Below are 23,625 nucleotides of genomic sequence, written 5' to 3' on the forward strand. Positions count from 1 at the left end.
TTCACTCTTATATAAAATTAAGGAATATACCCCACCACCCCAGCTCCAAACCGGATGACATAGAGAACCAAACTTGGCATCAAAATATGTCTTACTGCCTATTCAACCAATATACCAAATTTGAACTTAATTGGTCAACCCTAAAAAAAGTTATTAGAAAAAAACAGAAAATTTGTGGACGGAAGAATGACAGACGGACAGACAGACAGACAGACAGACGGACAGACAGACAGACAGAGTGATTACTATAGGGCACCCGCAAATCTTTGCGGGGCCCTAATAAATGTATAGAAGTACTTTTCTCTGTGACCATTTTTAATCTCACCTTGCGTTGGTGCTGAGGTGACAGTGATAACGAGATCTCTGGGAGGAGTATCTAAATCTGTGATGTATAGGGAAGCATTGCTCAATATTACATAGTTATCTTCCTTGACAAAGAGCTGCTCAGTGATCAAGGATGGTTGTTCATCATTAATCAACTACAAAAAAGGAAGATATTTTTAAAGATAAAATTGTTTTTATATTTTATTTGTACTGTTTTATTAACTCACTAAATCAAAGAGGAGATGAAATAACACTTACAAACAGTTACATCATACAGTAAAACACGCTTATAGCAAAATGCCATGGACGTGCAATTTTGATTCGTTATAAACATAATTCGTTATAACTGTTAAGATTTCAAAACGTTTTAAAACTACGAGGATTGAAATATCACTTGGCTGTAAGCATGTATTATATAAGCGTGTTCGCTATAAATGTGTTTTACAGTAGTGCTTTTTATCATGTCAGTGAAATAAAGCGAGATCGCTAATATGTCTATGACATTAAAGTGCATTAGATATTCTCACTCTTTTTTCTTAATTGAAATTCTTATGTTGAACAGTGCTAGAAAAAAAGTATTTCCCTTTGAAAGGGATGTCAGGTCCTTTTGACATTCTTAAAGAAGACAAGATATGTTTGTGAAATACAGCTCACCATGATCGAAATATTGAGTCTGTAAACTGGTGTGGTATTGTTTCCATCGGTTACAGTAAACAGGAAGCCATCCCAAACAGCTTCCTTGTTCCTGTGGTCACTTTGTTCATAGTAAATGTGCTCCTCAACAAGGTCCTGGATGGAGAAAGAAGCCACAGTGGCAGGTCCCTTTTCAATTTCCGAGGAAACTTCTGGAAAAAAGTGCAGTAAATATGTGCACGTTTTACTAAACATCTTAAATACAGTACACATTCAGATAGGCCTTATAGTTAATACTTGGAAATGAGATCTGCTCCAAAAACTTTAATCTGATTACTCATCTGGAAAATGTAGGTCAGATCCAGCATCTGAAGCAAGTCCAGTAGTGTACATCCTTAGATGTATCATCCATGCAAGTTTGGTCAATATAGGGCTTATAGTTACTTGGAAATGAGATCTGCTCCAAAAACCTTAACCTGGTCACTCATCCGGAAATGTGTTTTGTTTTTATTATTTTTGTGCTTTAATTTTTTGCATTCACAAAGGGTTTGCAAAAATAGTAAAAATTAGATGATTGGAAAACATCTAGCTATACAGTATTGTCGTATTAAGGTGCAGCCAACATTTTGATTCTGTACAATCTTAATTTTACGTTAATACTTAGAGTGACAGTACGGCGCATCTCATCAAAAAACTGACTTGATAAAATTTTCCGACGAGATTTGGAATTTTTTTGCAACTCATAAATATATAAACTTTCAGAAAATTACAACTTTCACAATGAAATAATTTTGATTATTTCATTAGAATTAATAATTATTTATGGGACGTAAATATATACATCGCAACGTGTTCGGGGTTCCACATTCCATGCTATGCACGCATGCGTAGTTTTCATAAACAAAACAGCATGGTAAGAGAAGGAAGCCCTAAGAGCCTACTACATTGATAAAGTCGACCAAAAAGAAACTGAAAATAAAGCTTGAAAAAGCAACTTTCCTGACTAAAATTTAGTTTGAGGATTAATATAATTGTTGAATGAGGAAGAAACGGGAACTCGGCAACTCACGCAGGGCTCGCGAAGGTTCTACTCGACAGGTTTGTTGATAGTTGTTTTCATTTCTCATTTTTCCATCGCTTTCAAAGAAAAAAAATTACTGTAAACTCAACATAAAAATACACCTATGACTTATAAACATTGTTACCATTTGAAATGCTAATTTTTTTAACTGTGCAGAAAAATATTTTGTTTGACATTTGCCGCGATAACGTATGATTTGGTGGTTTTTCCTTTCTCGGACCCCAATACACAAAACGTCAACATTTGTACTTTTAATTCTGTTAAATTCGTCTGAAAACAGACTAAAATCTAACGATTATTATTTTGGATTATTTTATCAGAAAGTTATGATAATTTGCTTTTGAAAATTGCTTTTACCTCATATTCATTATAATTTGTAAACGCTACAGTGAAGGCACGTGCCGTTTTAGAATTCACGTGGTACAAATAAACATATCTAAGATTGCTCCAGTTCGTACGACCCTTGATTTTCCGGCAGATTCTAATTACGTTAATTTTGTATGACGAGAGAATATTTCTGTTTCTCAAACTGCTTACATCAACTTTATACCTTATTTCTTAATGACATATTGGGTAAATTTGAATGAAAAAGCACATGTTTTGCAGCCGTACTGCCGCTTTAATATTAAATGATTCATAGACATTGAATCACAAAAATAAGAATTCACAAGTGGACTGTTGATCAAGAGTTTTTACATGTATTGTGGCAATTCATCATGTATTAAAAATACAGTGAATAATTTTATTAGAGATTTAATTTCTCACAAAATTATGTGATAATGAATTCCTCCCACATATTTAGGAAAGTACAGTTAATACCTGTCTTTGTGGACACTATTTGCCCAAAGCTAGGTCCTCTTCTAATGAGGACAGAAAGATGGCCTACAGAACTGTCCATATCAGTGACCTTAATGTTCTTCAGGGACAGAGGCACAATTTCCCCTTCCTGAACCTTAAAAGAACAAGCAGATATGCAGCAAATGAAGTAAATAAACTTTAAAACTAAATAACTTGACATTTTTTTTTATTTACTAAATCAAAGGATAAATGAGACCTGTAAATATCCTACTTTGATATCCTCCCCAACAATAACAGAAGGAGGTTGGTTATCCACTGGTTCTACTACAATAGACAACACTTGACTGGGTAACAAATTCTGTCTGCTATCTGTCACATTTAATACAAGGACTTCTGTGATTGGCTGAATTCCTATCTCTTTGTCTGCAGTATAGCTGTTAAAAATAATGTGTCAAATACTGAAATTTCAAGATTTGAAAAGAACTGCCCTTTTTTATTTATCATAAGAGAGAAGCAATGTCCTACACACCTGATAAAGCCATCATTGATATCCTGTTGTGTGAATGAGGACCCTTTCTGTAACAGCCTGGCAGCCTTATATTTGAAGGAGCCATGAGCAATGTAGGAATTGAGGATTATCCTCAATCTGTCATCCCTGTCCTCCTCATCCATAAAGCCAAGATTTGTCCTCTGTAGGACAACCATCTCTCCTGAAATCAATGGCAGAGTGAGATAAATCCTTCCCATTTTGTCTAAACTTTTGCCCCACAAGGTACACTGAACTTGGTTTTTTTTTTACCTCTAATCTACGACAGAAATCATTATAATAATAGAAAATACTTTAATCACTAGACAGTACTGTTGTCCTCCCTTCAACAATAATATTTGTCTGACTTACCCTCTTTGACCAGTACCCTACAGGTAGCAGTAGGTATCAGAACAGGAGCTGAGTTGTCTACCCTGACGACGGATACGTTGATGTGAGTGGTCACCTGGTGAACACCATCACTGACCTGTATCTCGAGTCTGTCAGACATGGCTGGGTCAGACTTGTCCTGAGTATACTGGAATGAGTTTGTCTGGATCTCATGGTATGAAAATGTGTCACCTGTGTAAATGAAGTTAACATAATTATTTCTATATATCAATGTCTAATCAAAACAAACATTAAAATAAAACAAATGACAGACAATTAAATAATGCATATATAATGTTTTATTGTCTTAAATTTTAGTAACATGTTATTTTCTGAGATCTCATTGCTGTGAAAATGTAGTGATAATAAATAATACTTCAAAGGGTCTGCATCACTTGTTGTAAGAACACATCTCACTTATTTGAGACTAAATATGATTGATATATATATATATATATATATATATATATATATATATATATATATATATATATATATATACTCTGTTTCTGTGCAGATACGCAGCATGTTCCTCCCACATGATTCACACCACTCATATCCATGTACTTTCACACTGAAACATCAAATTTTGCATTTTCTTACCTTGTCTTAGAAAGACTTTACTGTTGTTTAAAATTTTCTCCATCTGTCCATGGTTTGGCATTACAGTCAGAGTAAACCTTAAATCCTCCTTAGAAGTATCAGGATCTAGGATCCCCAGGACTGGCAATCCCAGTGGAACACTCCCTCCATGAGGCACCTGTAGCGGAGCATTCTGATAAGCAAACCTGGGGGGTTCATTGTTGACTGGAATAACTCGGATGGTGAAGCGCTCCTCCTTTGTGTAGTTTGCTGTACCATCAGACACTAAAAGATTTCAAAAGATCTAGGAAAATACATTTCTACTCCTAATATCAACTGAACATCCCCACAGCATAGTTCAAAACATTTGTACATTCAATTATTGCTTTTTACCTGTAAAGATGAAAAAGAATTCCCTCTCTTCGACCCCTAATTCTTTGTCTGGTGGTCTATAGAGGACCCTATTATTGTTGATATCCTCCTGGGAGAACCTAGTGATGGGGGTGAATGGGTGTGATATGTACTCCACTGACCCCTCCCCCTGGGCCAGAGGTCTGACAATGTTATAGATGATATCTTTGTCCTCTGTGTCCCTATCCTGGTATGCTAAGTTTGTACTGCTAATGGGTGTCACCTGGTTCTCTAGTACCTACAGATAAATTTCAACTTCAGCATGTTTATATTCAACAGTATTGTGCTGTCAGTTTGTACCTGATTTCCTGACTTTATGGAAAAGTCTCTCTCCATCCAAATCTGAATTTGTTTTTAAACAGTGGAAAAGTTTTTATGAATTCATATTATGATTTAAGCAGAGTGAAAGTTTTATGAATTCATATATTTTTTTTTTAAACAGAACAATTTACAACAGAATGAAAATTTGGCAAATATAGACAATATACAATCAAGGATGTAAAATGATATTAAACCACTGATTAAAATGGAGAAGAAAAGAATTAGGATGCCGATAGTAACCCTTATATTTATTTACTCCCTTTATCTTTACCCTATAAGAACTGTCTGTTTAAGTTTACACTTTCCTTACTGAGATTCCTAGTTTAGTTCCTGGTGCCACTGTTGGTACAGCTGTAGTTACTTCCTCCTCAGTAACCAGGATGTGAAACACCTGATCTCTCAGGATGTTGGGGTGTTTGGCTGTGTCTGACACCTGACAGAAAAGTTATATCTACTTATCATTGAAAATTCAGAGAACATTTCTTTAGCTTGTAAAAATATATCTCATGATAAGATACAGATTTCATCTTGGGGAAAATGTCATATACTGCATACAACTCCAACCTCGAATGTGAAGAAATCTGCATCTTTTGAGGCTCCCATGTGCTTGTACCAGATCCTCCCCTCATTAATGTCCCTCTGTAAGAAGCGGAACATCTTGGCGGACATTTTACCGTCTCCCACATCCTCCCATCCCCTCCCTGGACCATCCTCGGGCTGCTGTACAACCATCTTCAACTCTCCTATTAATAATTTTCATATTTCATCAAAAAGAATGTAATACAGGTAAAATTGCATCATGTGTTTATCATATACAACACGCAATACACGTTTAACCTTTACTGAGCATATGATAAGCATATTAACTTTTAGCAGTATATGCTTTCCATGGTTAAACATAAATTTATCACATGTCTAAAAAAACATTATTAATAATATGCTAATTTTTAGAAGTGGTTAGCATATTAATAATAATGCGAAACATATTTCTGGCATACATGTATATGTGCTTTATGAACATACTTGTTCCAAATACTAAATATGAACAGATATGAAACCTTGCACACACACCCTTTTTAATAAAAAAGTCCAATGTACATAAAACAAATACCTTCTTTAGGGTTGTTGACCGGAGGAGATAATGTAAATATAATGTCATCAGATGGTGCATTATCGGTATCCATAACCTTTGCACTTAATAACTCCGATGTTAACTGCAGCATTTGACCTTTTATCACATGACCCATGTTGTTCTGTACGATTAATGGTAGCACATCTTCCTGTTAATTTAGGTACAAATATGGTTTAGATAAATTAAAAGAGATTAATTTGTAGAATTAAAATACTTCACATCCAAAATGTTTTTATGCATCATAAAAAAAACCCTCTCCAGTATTTACCTGTTTTCTTATAGTAATATCCAGCAGGAAGTTGAGGGAGTGGTAGCCATCAAAAACCTGGAACAGAACTCTGTCAGAGGTTGCTTTGGACTTCCCAATTTTGAAAGCTAATTTTTCATTGGTCCAATCCTTCAAAGTAACTTCTGATACAGGTACATCATGCTCTCTGTTCACAATTTGTCCATGACTGGGTCCTAAAAAAAGCATAGTGACAATTTTCTTTTTGATCTACTAAAATAAATTTTTAACAGCATATTTACTAAAATAAATTTTCAACAGCATAATTTCTAGAGAGAATTAGGCTGATTTACCTTGTAACACTGTAATGGACACTGAATTTTGTAAGCTGTCTACCCGGATATCAACTTGTTGTGGTCCTATGGCGGTTGTATTCTCCAGAAATGCTAACAATGACTCATGTTTCCGTAAATATGGTGGGTTTTTTGGAATAACCAGAATATGTAAAGCTCTTTCTTCACTGTATAGTTGACCATCAGTTACTCTCAACTTGATCTTTCCTGGAACAAAGTTAAATTACTATGTGAATTTTTCCATTAAAGAAATGATTTTTCCAGGAGAATTCATGCCCCCCCCCCCCCCAAAAAAAAGAAAGAAAGAAAAATTAAAGTTGTTTTTGTTGATGATGTACTTACCTTTCCTTTCATTCCCTACATTCTGAATAAAGCGAATCTTTCCTGTTTCTAGGTCAGCCAATGAAAATGTACCCCCAGCATTTAATATCCCATCATTCCCTTGGACAGCTTTAAGCAGTTTCCCAATGCTAGTAGGTTCTGTCACTATCAAGTGGAGGTCATCTTTTGAAGTGTCCGAGTCAGACAAGGAAAATGTGTCACCTGTAATGCTGGCTACTCCACCTTGTTCCACCCGAATCTGACCAATTATCTGTAGAGTAGGTCTGTGTTGATTGGCTATTGAAAGTAAATATATCAACAAAATCAATACAAACTAGAAGTAGCCAAAAAAACATTTAGAGAAGATCTCCAGACAAAAATTCTACAAGACAGACTACACCCCCTCCCAAACTCCATTTGTGTGTATGAAATGATGACAAGTAGTCAGTAAAATTTACCAGTGCACTGCCTTGCATCAGGATTCTGATAGAAGCCTTGGCCACAAGCTGATACACAGACTCCCATCTTAAGGTATGTTACATCATCACATTGCATGCACTCATCAGGTGTAGAACAGCTAAGACAATTTGAAGGGCAGTCTGCAAAAATAAATAAATAAATAAATTATATTAATCTGCAGGTTTTAAAAAATGCAATTTTTGGATTACAGTTGTAAAAGTTAACAAGAGTAGTACTTTAACAATTAATGCTTTGGAGCATAAAATAAATCAAGGCAATTGACAATACTAAATTAAATTTCAATGCAAGTTTTACTAAAACTTAAGATATATTTGATCAGTACATGATGTCAGTTGTACATGCAGTTACAGCCAATTTCATTCCTGCAGGATTAGTTAAATCATTACCTTGGCAAACACTGTGGAGTGAATCAATGACCTGGGTAGGGTGACAATGGAGGACACATACCCCTGCTGACAAGAGGAGGGAGGGACCACATCTTGTACACTGGGAGGGGGAGATACACTCCACACAACCACTGCTGCATTCTGTGTAAGGAGTCAGTTATATGGTTAATCAAATATTTCTCATGCAGAATTACTGAACACTCCATAGCATATTAATGCTATCATACAAAATTTTAAAATACAGTTAATCTAAGCTTTCATTAGTTTCATCAAAATGCTCTTAATTAAATTCCAAGTTCAAGTTCAAAATTTGTCATCAGCAATTAAATAAATGCTAATTGATTAATTTTTGTTTTAATTTAATTTTCATATTTTTGAAAACTTACTTTGACATATAGAGCTCTGATTAAAGTGACCAATAGGACATTGCCTGACACAGATGTTGTCAAAAGCCATCATTGGTGTAGGACACTCCACACAAACACTGCCCTGTCCATTTTCTGTGGCCCTACATCTGATGCATCCAGGCTCACATTCTACAAGCAGATAAATATATAAACCAACTACTGACTTTCTCATATTTTATTAAGAATCAAAAAAAATTATATATTATTGACAAAATCATCTTCACGTTTCATAAACAGATACATGTAGTACAAATTCAGAGAACTGTTGTCCACTGCGTTCCCGGATTTATTGGTATGGGTGCAATGATCAATGGCATTTGTAACCATCTTTTAAAAATAGGTCAAACTTCAAGGTCATGAGGTAAAAAAAGTCATAGTACATTTGGAAAAATTTTGTCACAGTCAATGCACATGTAATATATGAAAGCCCCATCTCATCAGGTGCAAAAAAATATGGCCAAGGTTAGAATTTTTGAAAAAGAATGTCAAACTTCAAGGACAAGGTCATAAATCATCGAACATCCATAAAAGTCTTCTCAAAGGCAATGCACAGGTAAAATATAAAAGTCCCGACTCCTCAGATGCAAAAGCTACGGCCAAGGTCAGGTCGAACTTCAAGGTTGTGAGGTAAAAAAAAAAAAAGGTCAAACTTCAAGGTCGTGAGGTCAAACAAAATCTTCTTATCATATGTAATTGCACATTTACCGGGTAAACTTGAAAGCCTTATCTTTTTTTCATTAAAAAATTATGACCAAGGTTAAAGTTTTTGTTACAGACTGTCAGCTAAACAGTGAGACAAATGAGATGTCCCCATGCTTTTGCCTCACGTTCTTGGAACATACATGAAATACAACCAACCACAGTTGAACTTCGTTATCTCAAACACCAATATCTTGAATACCAGGGATATGACAAAGTGATTTGGCAGTCCTAACCTATATTTTATCTATATTTTTAACCTCATCATCTCCAATCCTGAGATATCTCAAAGAGATATCTCAAAGTTTAATCTTAGTACTAGGGCTGGGTATCGGCAAGAATTTCGTATCATGATATATCACGATTTTTTCCTAAAATATCAGGATAAATTATGATATTTTTACACCCAATTTTTACTACAATCTCAAATGAATTTTCATAATATTTCTTAAAAATATGCTATAGAAACATAACTTTACTTTTTAATTTTTTATTTATTTAATATAAAGCATGTTTGGATGCCTTTGTTTAACTGTTTTCAACATTTTTTACACTTCCTGAATTGTCTTTCAATAGTTTGAACAAATAAATGAATAATTTCTGGAATATAAAGTTATGTACTAAATACCATTATTTTAGTCTCCATATCACGATACATATCATGCAATAAAAAATTGTGATATACCGGTATACCGATAAAATCGCGCATCCCTACTTAGTACCATCAAGTTCAAGATAATGAGGTTTGACTGTACCTACAAACCCTTCATAAAAGATGTCTACAAAATATTTTTTCATTTAGGGTTTTGCCTTTTGATTAGTAATGAGAAATTCAAATATTGTCCAAAAAAATTGTTGGACATTTACTCATTTTCAAATGAAAACAATAACATACATGTACTGTTTAGGGGCAAAGTAGCCTTGTTTTTCTTAATGTAATTTGTGTCAGTTACGGAAAGTATAGTTTACTTCCCTGCATGACTGTTTGACATCACAAAAAATCCCTCAATTGCCATATAATTTTTTTACAATCTGAATCATATAAAGGGGTATTAATTTTCACCATGTATACATTTATTTATTTATTATATATTTATTTATTATATATTTATTAGCTACAACTATTATAGTCTGTGTGTTGGGACACACATTTTTGTCTTAGCAGAAAAGCAATACTAGACCTTAGAGATTGTTTAGATTTTATGCCTTCATCTCAAAATATTCTTAGGATATATTTTTTTTTCCTTTTTATTGAAACAGAATCCAAAATAACCCTAGAGATTCAAGTATATATTACATAGTCTTGTGCTACTTATAGAGAACAAGAAATGTTACAATACTACATGTATTTCATGTACTCTCTTTCAAACTAATTTGTATTGTCAAGCTAGGGCAGTCTTTTTTGAAGTGAATTCTGCAGGACATGATTTTTTTTAGGCTATTTGATATTCGCCTCAGATAACCTTCAGCTATCTTGTCCTACAAAGTATGTGTATCAGGTGTTCTACAAAGTACCTGTATCAGATGTTCTTTTGCACTATGCCACAGGAGATAGTTATCTAACAGATGTTCATACAGAGTTCATTTGAAATGACTTTAAAAGATTTTTAATGTTGTATTTGGTCATGTGCACATTAACACAGACATGGCTCTGTTAATATAAGACATAACTTTGTATTCTATGTGCTGATGACAGGCAGTTCACACAAAGAACACAGAACTCTAAAGGTTCCAGTTGATGTTATCTTGTTAACTTCAATCAACTTCAAAACATACATTAAAGAATATGCCAAATCTAAGGGCTTTGTTGTGTCATTTCTTGATTTCCATAGTCTAAATTTATCAAAGTACCGCTTTCTATACTTCAAAGCTGAATACAAAGTGTATGATGTCCCTCACACAGAGGAACTGTTTAACGTTAAAAAACAGAAAACACTATACATATTCCTTAACTTTAATTTTATCCCATTCATAACAGACCAGTATATCATTCTCTTTCATGCATAAAATTACAGAATTTCCATCAGGATTCTTTTGAAACTATGAATACATAAACCTTCACATTTCAACATCTTTATATGATGCATGCATTTATATGATGCATGCATTTCATCCCTATGTATTACTTTTGGGGAGAAAATTAACTTTTGATATACACTGCTATATATGTAATGAAAAAAAAACCCCAAATTAGTGGATCTTTTATTATCAAATACTTTTTTGTAACACTTTTGTGTGAAATCAGAATGTATTAATAATGTAAAAGTTCATTTAAATTAAAATAACAGGGGGAAAAAATCATATATATATATATATATATATATATATATATATATATATATATATATATATATATATATATATATATATATATATATATATATTAGGGATGTCAACGAGTACCCGGTTAACCGGGTACTCGATCGAACGTCCAAGTATCGAATACTAAGAATGGTACTCGGTTACTCGGATGTGTATTTTTTTCTTATTTTAAAGTAAATATTTTTATCAAAAACTTATCAAGAAATAACTTAAATATGCATACAGATAATTAGCGTGTCGTTATCTACACATGTAAACACCCGTTATCGCCTATGGCTGTGTATATACAGTAATTAGTGACCAATTACCTGGTGCACAGCTGTTCTCACCTATTGTGGTCCTTAATTTTTTGATGGCTTCAATGATTGTTTTTCAGTGAACATCGTTTAATAATATGGTCTATTATCTTCAAATCATTTTTTTGAATTATTTAGTTAATATACGGCAGCGAAATCGGACATGCATAGAAATGCCGCTACCCACTTCAAAATTGGTAAAGATTCTAAAAAATGTTTTAAGTCAGTTTCCATAGTAAGTCAAGTGTATACGGGGGAAACAACCAACATATGAAAAAATATTAAACTAGCGATCCAAACAACGTCCTATCCTTCTCTTTCGCTTGTCTAATCATCACAAACCTGAGTAACAGATTGTCCTCCTTTGGTGAAAAAGATCCTAAACAAGAACTGTAAACCATTTGTAATTTTTGATGTATTAATTGCGTCATTTGTGTTTATTTAATAAATAAACTTAGTACTAAAAATCATATCCGTTGGACTCCATGTTTGTGTACATTCATAAAACGTGATAAAAACAGCTTTAGGGTTTAACAAATTAACAATATTAAAAATAAACAAACTTGTATTTACATTTTTACCGAGTACCCGGGTACTCGATCGGAAAAACGTCCGAGTAACCGATTATCAAAAATTGACCGATTTGACATCCCTAATATATATATAGATAGATAGATAGATAGATAGATAGATAGATAGATAGATAGATAGATAGATAGATAGATAGATATATAGATAGATAGATAGATAGATAGATAGATAGATAGATAGATGTGTGTGTGTGTGTGTGCGTGTGTATGACACAGAAAAGAACATCTGACATTATGCAGGCATTTGATTACCCACTGACCTTAAATCAAGGTCAGAAAACATTCAGTAACAGGCATACAGAAGTTTGAAAGCATATCACTGTAACTGTATTTATTCTAGCAGCAATCATGTATTTTAGCTCATTTTGTGCTGCTTCTTATCTGCTAATTCAAGTACATGCTAATCAGTTATTATAACAAATACATATATAAGCTTTTTCCCAAATCCACTGATTTATTATGCTAATCAGTTTAAGAGGAGGATTATAGTAAATTTTCAAAGTGTTAATTTATCTACGTTCACAGTATTGAACACTTCCAGTTGAATTAAACCATGATATGACATGAAGCCTTGACCTTATCAAACCTTTATCAAACACACTGCTTGATATTTTCAAATGTTAGACTTTTAATTTAGTGCCAAAGGTTTGTTGACAGACTAAAAGTTATGATCCTCCAATTCTTAATGGAAGAACATAAATATGTTGAATAATTAGACAAATAATCCTACTTTTACAATTTCCATTGGTGTCCCTGTATTCCCCGTTGACACAGTTTCCTGGGCAGTGACCTCCTTTCCTGGGAGGAGAACCGTCCAAGCAAGTCAGACAATCCTCTTCGTGGGGCCCACTACATTTTTTACAGCTCGGGTGACATGCTGTGAAAAAGACAGGCCTCATCAAAAGCCAGCAATACATTCATCAAATATCTTAAAAAGCCATTATCATCTAACTTGGCTTCCTTTTTATGACCTTAAGTGATAAGCATCAGATGTGAAATCATATTATAAATATTACAGAATAAAGGAAATTGCTTTTTCACACTTAGAGGACACCTCAGCAATTAACTTTATCAGAAAAATGATACAATGTTGGAAGGTGACTTTTAAATTTGTTTAATGACTCAGAAAATGATACTCATTGCATGCATACTGAGCAGGTCTCTCTGTAATATATTCAGGAAGATAAAAGGTATTTCTGAAGACTTATAAAGTAATTCATCTTAAAAATGTTTGAAGGTGAATATTTGAAGTTCAACAAATATTTTGAATGCCCACTGTTGACTTAAAATCCTTTGAAATCAGAGCTATGTAAACCAAGCAATATCTTCATTATTTTTAGAGAATCATTTAAGTTCTAGCAATCTCAAATCAGTTTGGTTTCTCGTATCACTCTCCAATAACCAAGTTAACAATCAGAATCCATACAACTTATGTATTTGTAAGGGTGTAATGATATACTGGTATATCACAATATAAAAAAAAAACTGTACCATACCATAGTATAAAAACTGTATACCTGTGCATCACAATAAATTACAATTTATGTGACTTATGCAATTTCTTTTTAGTTGAATCTAATAAAAGTGATTTTCTTTAATTATGCTGTTTTTATTGTGTTCAGAACTTAAGTTAAATGTTTCATAATGAACTGAAGAAATAATCTGCAATTTTTATCCTTTCACAAAATATGATATAATAGAATTTCTCATTTCAGAACAGAAACTCATAAATATAGATATTACAATGAAATTATGAAAGGTGAAATATTACATCCCAAGGCCAAAATAAAAAATACCTTTGTTTCCCCTAACGCGACCGACCCACTTAAATCGTGCCGACTGAAAAGTTTTTTTAATAAGATTATTTAAATATATTTTTTTTTATTGTTTATCAAATTTATATAATACAATTTCATCAAAATCCGTTTTTTATCAGAACGGCAGCTTTTGTTTTACTCTCATTTAGTGCTGACAACATGTGGCCACAGAGGGTTAGTTCGTGACATATCAATCTTATTATATCTTTAACTTATTAGAATCCTACACTCTTGAGACATCTCTTGAATTAATGTACCATGACTAAGGAGTGTTAAGATGGTATTTAAAAAATTAACGTACGTAGTAAGCATAGCAAAGCCTGGCTCATGAGTAGATGAGGGGCGCTCCTTGTGAATACATATCAATAAATTTCACTGCATTTGATTCGTTTCGATCTAATAAACAGTTCATGTAAGATCCTATTTTTACTACGTAGGACCATAGGAGTTGTAAATATGTCTTTGTATGATTATTTCATTTGATAAATATAATCCAGATGTCGTTTCTTTATTCCTTTTATTTATGGGGTATTGACTCCGCGTGACTATAAAATTAGATATATGAAACTTTAATCATTTTAGATATGGTTTGGTTGAATTATATATTGTTTATACATGTACATGTACACTATTTCCAAATAGTGTTGAAATCTTTAAAATTTGCTTATGGTACGGCTTCCTGAGACAACCAGTTTATTTTGCTTTAGTTAGGCCCTTGAAAACAGGTTGTTTCTTTGCTTTAAAATACCTTTAAAATTTGTTGGGCCGATGGAAGGCTCCTAATTTAGACTTTTACTTAGCACTTATGGCCTTTGATCATTAAGCATCAGTAAGGGATTTTTTATGTGCCATCTACATGTATACTCAGACACTGGACCTACGTTTTTTTATGGTCTTATTCGACTGACCGGTCTGCAAGTCCCACGTCGGGACCTGTGACTTAGAATTAGCTCCCGAATTACGTCGTGACTCCAAAACAAAACACTAGAATTACTGTGCCACGCGAGGCCCTTGACATTTTGTCTGTGTAAGTACCCGAAGATGATAGTAGGTTTGAAAAATGTAGGCTTACTCGAATGTCCGATGGTTCAGTATTTGCGAATCTTGTGTTTTTTGTAAATATTCGATTTCAATAAATTTACGCTGGCCTGAGATATTTTACAAGTTCAAATGAATAATATTTGTCAATTGTGAATTAATTTACCATACATGTTGCTTCATTTGTATGATATTAGGTTTAAAATTGGTTTCTTTTGTTCTTTCTTATTTATAAAGATATTATTCAATTTTTCAGAATGTATTCCCAAACCTGCTGTCAGAAAAAAAAAATAATTTACCTACCTACCGACCCAACTTGAGATTTTTGGGTCGGGTTAGGGGAAACAAAGATATTTTTAATGATGGCCCAATGTATCATGATATTCCACATTATTAAATTTTCAACAGTGAAATACTGTGATTTATTTATTGAATAAAAGCGATATTCTCTCACAGTGTGAAAAGATACTAAAGTGATATTCTCTCATAGTATGAGTAAGTAAGTAAAAAATTATTATTAATTTCTGGCCTGTCATAAGATAGAGATAGTAGCTAAACCGTCTTGATAGAGACTAAAACTGCCAATTTCTTTCCAAACATGTTGCTAAAATCCATGTTACAATGTTTTCAATCTCACAATGGCTAGGCTACGACGTCACAGCCTAAGACACTGTGTTATGAAAAGACAGAGGCAAAAGGATAAGGCTGAAACGATTCACCGAAATATCCATATTGTTCAATATTACTGTTCTGTTCAATGTTCGATTTACTATCTCGATTTTCGGTTCGGTACGTTTTTTATATAATCGGGTTTGGTTACTCCTTGAAATAGATCGGGTTCGACCTCATTTTAAAAGTTTTAAACACACGAGGGAGAAATTTGCGATGGAGAGAGTTTCAGAGCAGGCTGCCACCGCTAGTATTGACATGAACAAAGTGCTCTTTTAATCTACAGAAGCACAAGTAGTGCTCTATATTGTATCAACACCTTTTACTTACCTTTTGAAATCTGAATACATGTTTTCTTTAACCTTATGATTTGTTTCTTTTTTAAAATGTATCGTATTGATTGTGACACAAGTATCGTGATACGTACTGTATCGTGGAGGGGGTGTATCATTTCAGCCCTACAAAAGGAAAAATCAAAGAAAATGTAATAAACAGAAAATTCTTTGTTTTGTAGTTGGTTATGGAATTTATTTCACTTGTGAGACCGGATTTTTTTTTATATATTTTCGCTCGTGCTTCACACTCATGAAAATATAAAAAAAATCCTGTCCCACTCGTGAAATAAATTCCATATCCAACTACAAAACATTGAATATCCTCTTTATATGCTTTCAAATTGGCCATATCATTACACCCCTATGTATTTGTACATTTCCTAATCCTCTGACCCTTGTGCCTGGGTGACTCTTACAGCACTCACCTGTACACACCCCCTGGGGGGAGATGAAGTACCCCCAAGGACAACTGGTGACACACTGACCCTTGTGTAAGACGAGGGACTGCGTACAGTTAGTACAGAACCTCCCATCACTAGAACAACTAGAACAAGTAGGCTGGCAACCTGCAAACAAGAAAAAGTATCATTTTGCTAACTTAGAAAATAGGGATATCAATTTTGTCAATAATTCATATTCGAATATTCAATGAAAGTATTCGAATATATTTGAATATTCAATAAAATAAATAAAATCTGGTTTATTTTAAATATGCATGATCCTACTCTCATGGAAGGTTTAGCGTACGTATTCTAATATTGGAGTAAAATTGTGTGAAGGCTTTTGTAGATGTACAATAAGAAATTCCATTTGATATTTGTCAGTGTTTGAAATAAATAATTGATTTAAATGTAGAAAAATATGATTTTAACAAATTTAATAATTTAATAAATTAATAATAGCTCCGAGGAACCAATCGTCTTACCAAAGGCAGGATAGTCGTATACTTTTTAGATTTCAATACGTGTAATTAATTATGATTAAAATCTTGGATAAAATATTTTTAAAATATAAACAAATATTTCCATAGACAATTTTCCTAGGTAATTAATTAATTTACCAATAATGAATATAAAATTCAGGATTATGTACAACCCAAGATAATCAAGTAATTTACACATTTATTCTGAAATTGAGCCCTTTACAATATCAATTACAGACTAATTCTATCAGACACTCATTCAATGATCAATTAAATTTATTTTGATAAGTATACTCTTCACGTCTTTTAGACATTCTAAGAGGGTTTTCATTTAATCAAAATTTATTAATCACTATTTCTTTTTACGAAATCTGTAAAACACCAAATATTCGAATCTTAAATTTATATTTGAATATCAACTCATCAAATGAATATTCGAATGTTCGAATATTCGTTGACATCCCTATTAGAAAACAAATGTAGTCATGTGTGGTTTTTTTATTTAGGATAAAATCTTTGAAATACAAATAACTGTTTACTTATTTGGCCTTAAGGTATACCAGTACTCTATAAAGACTACTAAAATTTGTCATTGAAAAACTAACTGGTGCACTTTCCATCCTTTACATAGAACTGTGGTCCACAGTCGTTGACACATCTTCCTGACAGGAGGACTTGAACAGATATTGTACACGACAAACAATTGTCTTTGTTAGGACCAAGGCATTCCCGACAAGAAGAATGGCAGGCTGAAAAAAATAAATACATAAACATGATAAACCAGAAATAAATTTGAACAGGACATTTCTGTCCACTATGGAGTGTCAAGGTACCAAGATGACTCTGTTTTATGAATTCACATGAATGCAAGATTTTTTGTTCAATGCTGCACAAAAACTGTTGTAGATACTTCACAGTATTCAACAATATGCAAAGAAAGTGAAGAAATATTTTTACCATTTAACTAAACATACATGTAGGTATTTAACGACGACTGACCTAATTCATTTCTGCAATAGATATTTTATTCAAATTTTAATATGTAGTAAAGTGACTTTTGATGAGTTAAAATCATTTAAAAATCATATGGTCATCAATGTAGATTTTTAATGGGGATCGTTTCAAAAGTTGGCGATGGAAATCAATAATTACTATAGGAAGTAATGGGAAATTGCCAGTGTAGGGTATAAGAGTGATCATTGAAAAAAATTCTGCAATAGAGTTTTTATTCATACTAAAAGACAATGTAAACTAGACAATTTACCAGCAAATTATGCCAAAAAATAAATGGGTCTTCGGCTTAGATTTTACAGGAGGGCATGTCAAACTCAGGTGTAGGGCACATTTTGAGGAAAATTTTCAATGAAAATACCTTGGCCAAATAAATCGTTATTATAAAATTAACAAATGAATATAAATCGAAATATTTACAATATTTTTGAATTGAGAGGAAACATCTAAATATCTTTAAAAGAATAAAAAATGTATATTTTTATCTTTTGCAATACATAATTAAGTTAATTTTATTCAAGGCGTATGCATGGTTTTCTGCGCAGTGGCACGAAATTTCGAATTAGGTCCGTAATCCTTAAGAAAACCTATATTTAAGAACCTTCTTACCATTTTATCTGGAAATAACTCAAATTCAAAATTCAAAACATGATAAATGGACATGATTATACATACTCATATACAATGTACTGCATATTAGAAACTCTATGCTACAGTACACTGTATATGCAATTACCTACTGTGTTTGCAGTTTGATGCATTTCAAATTTACCAAAGTCTGCACCATTTTAGTGCAGATTGATAATTCAAAAACAGGTTTACATTCTGAACATATCATTTTTGAATATACTATTGTAGATCACATACCCAGGCACTGCCCTCCATTTTGGTAGAAGTTAGATCCACACCTAGGTACACATTGTCCATCCCTCCATAAAAGACCAGGCTTACATTTGACACAGTGATGTTGAGTGGCCCCTGTACAGCTGGCACACATCTCATGGCACTCTGAAAGACAACGATAACTCAAGTTCATTAAACTGACTCACAAAAAAGACAAAATAATCATTAAAGAACTATGCAGCATATTGGGATAAATATGCCCCTGTAATGATTTTAAAAATCAATTTTAATTTTTATGCTTAAAAAAAATGACAGGTATTTAACTTAGTAATGATCAATAAGATTTAAATGACTAAATCCTATGGTGTCACAAGCTAAGGGTATTTTCCATAATTTCTAACATCTCTAACCACTGCGCCACGCGGGCAACTCAGTGGTTAATGATATGACCAAACAAGTGTGGTTTACATAGTGGTGCTAACACAATAATTTGATCAAATGTTGTCCTTGATTGTTTTTCATGTAATTCCAATAAAAATTTGCCCCCCCCCCCCTCCAATACCCATTACCTCCTTATTGTCACCCCATTCTTGCCCAATAAGCTACAAATTTAAATCTACATTGTATCCAGATTGTGTTGTCTTTTCTGGCTCCAAAGTTATTAAAAAGAAGATTTTCACATCATCCCCACCCATTTTTAATGCTTCAATTATCTTCAATAGAAGATAATTTGACCCTTTACTATAACAATTAGTTTTTCTTTTATCCATTCTCTCAATTTTCAATGATACGAATGTCTGAATTGAACTGGGCAAAAATCTTACACACCATAAAAACATGCCTGTCTTCCTTAAATACATGTATATATTAAATATGTAGGCATAGTCAACAAAAGGAAAAAAATATACAAGTAATCTAATTCACAACAAAAAAAAATAATAATGTACAAGTTTTTTGGACTGACATTCTAATGCAACAGAGAAGAATCAAATAAAGAAATTCAATCTGCATTACTTTTTCACCTGTATCCTACTATAGAAGAGTCTCACATGATCCCATTTATAAAGGTATATGAATTGCACAGATATCAAATAATAGAAATGACAATAAGATTCACACTACATCTTTCAAAATTACTGTTTGTAGTGCAACATTAGAAGTTAAAATAAAAAAAAATAATCTTCAACATGTCACGATTTATCCTTAAACTTACTTGCACTTTAACAAGTGCTAAATCATTCTTCCTCTAGTTCTTACATTTTTACATAAAAAAAATTAACAATGATAAATAAAATCACAACATGCAACCCAACCTGTTGAACAGTAGCCAACAAAGTTAATTTGTACAAATTTTACTTTTATCTGTATTAAATGACTGTTGTTATCCTAGCAGAAGATGGCTTTGGAATGTTTAATCTTGTTTCACTTTAATATCAGGTGTCTGAAAAATTCCAAACTACCACAGATTTCCTTCCATTCTTTGAAAAACATTTTCGAATTTCAGATGTGTTATGTAAGAGATGAAAAGCTGAACACTGACATTGATGGATGATCTAAAATGTTATCCATCATAGAATTGCTTACTTTCCCTACAAAAATTTCGAGAAAACATGATGATCTTTCTGTAACATTTGCCACTTTAATTGAAAATTAAAAAAAAAATGTATGACAAAACTACCATAGTTTATTATCACTCTTGTAATGTATGTAAGACATCAGCTAGTAAGAAATGAAGGGTACCTCCACATTTTCTATTCCTGGTGACATAAAAGTTTTCCTGGCAGCTGGTCACACATGTTCCGTCCTGAAGATAAAGTCCGGGCTGTTTACAGACCAGGCAGAAGTCTGGATCATCAGGACGACAAACAGAGCAGGCCTCACTACACTGCACTGTAGGACACCAGAATAGGACTCAATCATTTATATACTCTAAATTACTTTGATGTAAAAATCAGATTTTGATTGTTCATTCAAATATCATTTTAAATGCTCTCTAAAACAAATTTTCTTGACGATCATTATATCAAAGAATTGCCGTTAATATGATTTAAGGTATGCTATATTTCCTTACATGGTTTACAGGTACCACAGCACTCTCCCGAGTGAATGAGCGACATCTGACCCTGGGGACAGACAGGACAGGGCTTATGGTAACATGTGATGTGTCCCTCCTTACAACTACAGATAGAACAGGGGTCCGGGTACCAAGTGTCACCATCCTACAGCAAAACAAGAGAACTATAGAAGTCAGGTTCTTCTGCCTCATGATTGATCCATTTCAAACCATGGAGTACATTTAGAAACTATCAAATATCATTTTTATTTTATTTTCAAAACTGTAAAATTCCTGTAGATGTCTTTATATTTTTTCTTATTTATAACAAATCTACAAGATACCCTTTAACAAAGTAATGAAATACACACAAAATATATTGTTTTATCTTACACCCACAGCAGAAAACTCTTTGAAAACAGCTTTACCTAAATAATTGACAATAAACATACTTTAAATTGACTTTTACACCAAATAACACACGTCCATGATTAGGGGTGATACATGACTGGAATGTGGAACTCAATTACAGAGATTCCTTATCCCAATTCAATCAGTAATGACCTAACAGAGTATGTAAACCGATAACACTGATTGGCTAGAACCCCCAGGAACTGACTCCTGTTTTATCTGATCCAGCTCCCAGGATGGTGGATCATAGTGTTCACAGGGAGGAATATTATCTGGCTGCTGGATTAGGAGGAACCCTTTTATCTGAGAGATACATCAATGAGATAACAGGCTGTGAAGCTGTCAGACTTTCACTGTTATCACACAGATTAACCATTGTTAAGTCAAGACATTCTTGAATTGCTTTTGACACTCTAGATTTCAATTTTTTACAGTTTCCTGCTGAGAAACTTGTTTTGTTTTCTTTTCATTGCTGCAGCATCAAGGAGATATTTTCTTGTAATTTTGTGAGATAAGGAAATTGGTGCAGAAGTATTTAGAGCTGATCTTTGTAATAAGTGCACTTATTATCTAAAGTTGCAGATGAAAATTATCAATGGTATATAAAAATTGGATAAGAATTTATATATTCAACTGGGTGTTGTCAGAACTTTTTCAGTTCTGCTTACTGTGCATTTAAGTGCAGTGTTTGATGACTTGTGATATATAAGCTAAGCCTCATCAATAGAAATTATCATAGTCTAAAGAAATAAGATGTTTGATGTTATTAAATGCACAGAATAATCTTCAAATGTAATCTAAATGTTACTGGAGCACCAGAAACTAAATACAAGCAAATCTTCAGAAAATTACTTTTCAATCTGAATGCCTACATTTTTTGAAAAATGAAAAAAAAAAAGATCACAAGGTTTTAAAAGTAAATGAATTCTAGATTTCACTATGTTGACATTGATAAATGAAAGACTTTATGTTGAACCCAATAAGCTAAATATATAATTGCAAACTGCTTTTAATTTCTTTAATGTTATTTAAATATTTTGATTTTGAAATCAGATTTGAACTAGATTCAATTCTACTTTTTCTTTGTCCATTTCTTCAATTGCTTACTAGTCATCTTATTTCCACTGTACCATTATATTTTCCACATTTATCATTCTGTGAAAACAGTGAAAAGATACTGCAGCAAAGATAAATTATTAAACACTATTCAGAAGAAATTCATATAAATAATTTAAATTTTTTATATTTAAAAAAATTCATTTTAAACCAGAAGTCTCTGACGAGATTGTAGCTCTACTGGTTGTACTTATAAAGGAAAGATATAAGCTATATATATACAATGTATATAAATACAATAATGATCCTTGGTTTAGTCTCTTTTTATGGCTATATTTATTGCAATCAGACTAAAATTGTAGGAGGAGTAGCCTTTTAAAACAATTTTACAGAAATTTTGATTTAAGTAAAAATGGCAACATCATTCAACAAAATCAAAAAACAATAACATCAATTATGTATCTCAGTCTAATCTACTTGTATGCCACGTTGTACTGAAATCAGACGAAAAGTGTAGGAGGAGTAGCATTTTGAAAGTATTTCAAGAAAATTTCTATTTTTAGTAACCATGGCAACACTATTCATCGAAATCCAAAACTGGTAGAGAGAATTATGTATCTTAGTGTAGTCTACTTGTGTGCTAAATTATACTAAAATCAGACCAAAACTGTAGGAGGAGGAGCATTTTGAAGGTATTTCACAGAAATTTCTATTTTTAGTAACCATGGCAACACCGTTCATTGAAATCAAAAACCAATATAAAGAATTATGTATCTTAGTATAGTCTACTTGAGTACCAATTATATTGAATTCAGATCAAAACTGTAGGAGGAGTAGCGTTTTGAAAGTTTTTCACAGAAAATTCTTTTTTTAGTAACCATGGCAACACCGTTCATTGAAATCAAAAACCGATATATAGAATTATGTATCTTAGTATAGTCTACTTGTGTGCTAAATTATACTGATATCAGATCAAAACTGTAGGAGGAGTAGCATTTTCAATGTATTTCCCAAAAATCTCTATTTTTAGTAACCATGGCAACACCGTTCATTGAAATTAAAAACCAATACACAGAATTATGTATCTTGGTGTAGTCTACTTATGTACCAAGTTATATTGAAATCAGACCAAAACTGTAGGAGGAGTAGCATTTTGAAAAATTGTTTACAGACGCATGGACAGACAGATGGA

General features: G+C 32.8%; 2 protein-coding genes across 2 annotated transcripts in view; both read right to left on the reverse strand.

The window, feature by feature from the left end:
• LOC133204885 (extracellular matrix organizing protein FRAS1-like) overlaps positions 1-7,372 on the reverse strand; it is a 37,715-nt gene extending 30,343 nt beyond the window's left edge. The window contains exons 1-14 of the mRNA XM_061340631.1: positions 7,120-7,372; positions 6,778-6,984; positions 6,467-6,660; positions 6,178-6,346; positions 5,631-5,809; positions 5,368-5,499; positions 4,728-4,974; positions 4,356-4,619; positions 3,735-3,944; positions 3,366-3,546; positions 3,108-3,270; positions 2,858-2,990; positions 979-1,169; positions 326-479 (exon numbers count right to left, since the gene is read on the reverse strand). Of these exons, the coding sequence (XP_061196615.1) occupies positions 326-479; positions 979-1,169; positions 2,858-2,990; positions 3,108-3,270; positions 3,366-3,546; positions 3,735-3,944; positions 4,356-4,619; positions 4,728-4,974; positions 5,368-5,499; positions 5,631-5,809; positions 6,178-6,313 (1,990 nt within the window). The 5' untranslated portion in view covers positions 6,314-6,346; positions 6,467-6,660; positions 6,778-6,984; positions 7,120-7,372. The remainder of the gene's footprint in view (positions 1-325; positions 480-978; positions 1,170-2,857; positions 2,991-3,107; positions 3,271-3,365; positions 3,547-3,734; positions 3,945-4,355; positions 4,620-4,727; positions 4,975-5,367; positions 5,500-5,630; positions 5,810-6,177; positions 6,347-6,466; positions 6,661-6,777; positions 6,985-7,119) is intronic.
• The window catches only part of LOC133203444 (extracellular matrix organizing protein FRAS1-like), a 46,426-nt gene continuing 29,231 nt past the window's right edge, over positions 6,431-23,625 (reverse strand). The window contains exons 12-23 of the mRNA XM_061339226.1: positions 20,985-21,132; positions 20,654-20,803; positions 18,938-19,078; positions 17,665-17,808; positions 16,563-16,703; positions 13,009-13,155; positions 8,351-8,500; positions 7,965-8,105; positions 7,557-7,697; positions 7,120-7,395; positions 6,778-6,984; positions 6,431-6,660 (exon numbers count right to left, since the gene is read on the reverse strand). Of these exons, the coding sequence (XP_061195210.1) occupies positions 6,431-6,660; positions 6,778-6,984; positions 7,120-7,395; positions 7,557-7,697; positions 7,965-8,105; positions 8,351-8,500; positions 13,009-13,155; positions 16,563-16,703; positions 17,665-17,808; positions 18,938-19,078; positions 20,654-20,803; positions 20,985-21,132 (2,016 nt within the window). The remainder of the gene's footprint in view (positions 6,661-6,777; positions 6,985-7,119; positions 7,396-7,556; positions 7,698-7,964; positions 8,106-8,350; positions 8,501-13,008; positions 13,156-16,562; positions 16,704-17,664; positions 17,809-18,937; positions 19,079-20,653; positions 20,804-20,984; positions 21,133-23,625) is intronic.

This window comes from Saccostrea echinata, unplaced genomic scaffold, assembly GCF_033153115.1.
Source record: "Saccostrea echinata isolate AGI-Se365-2 ecotype Australia unplaced genomic scaffold, CSIRO_AGI_Sech_v1 ptg000002l, whole genome shotgun sequence".
Lineage (NCBI taxonomy): Eukaryota > Metazoa > Mollusca > Bivalvia > Ostreida > Ostreidae > Saccostrea > Saccostrea echinata.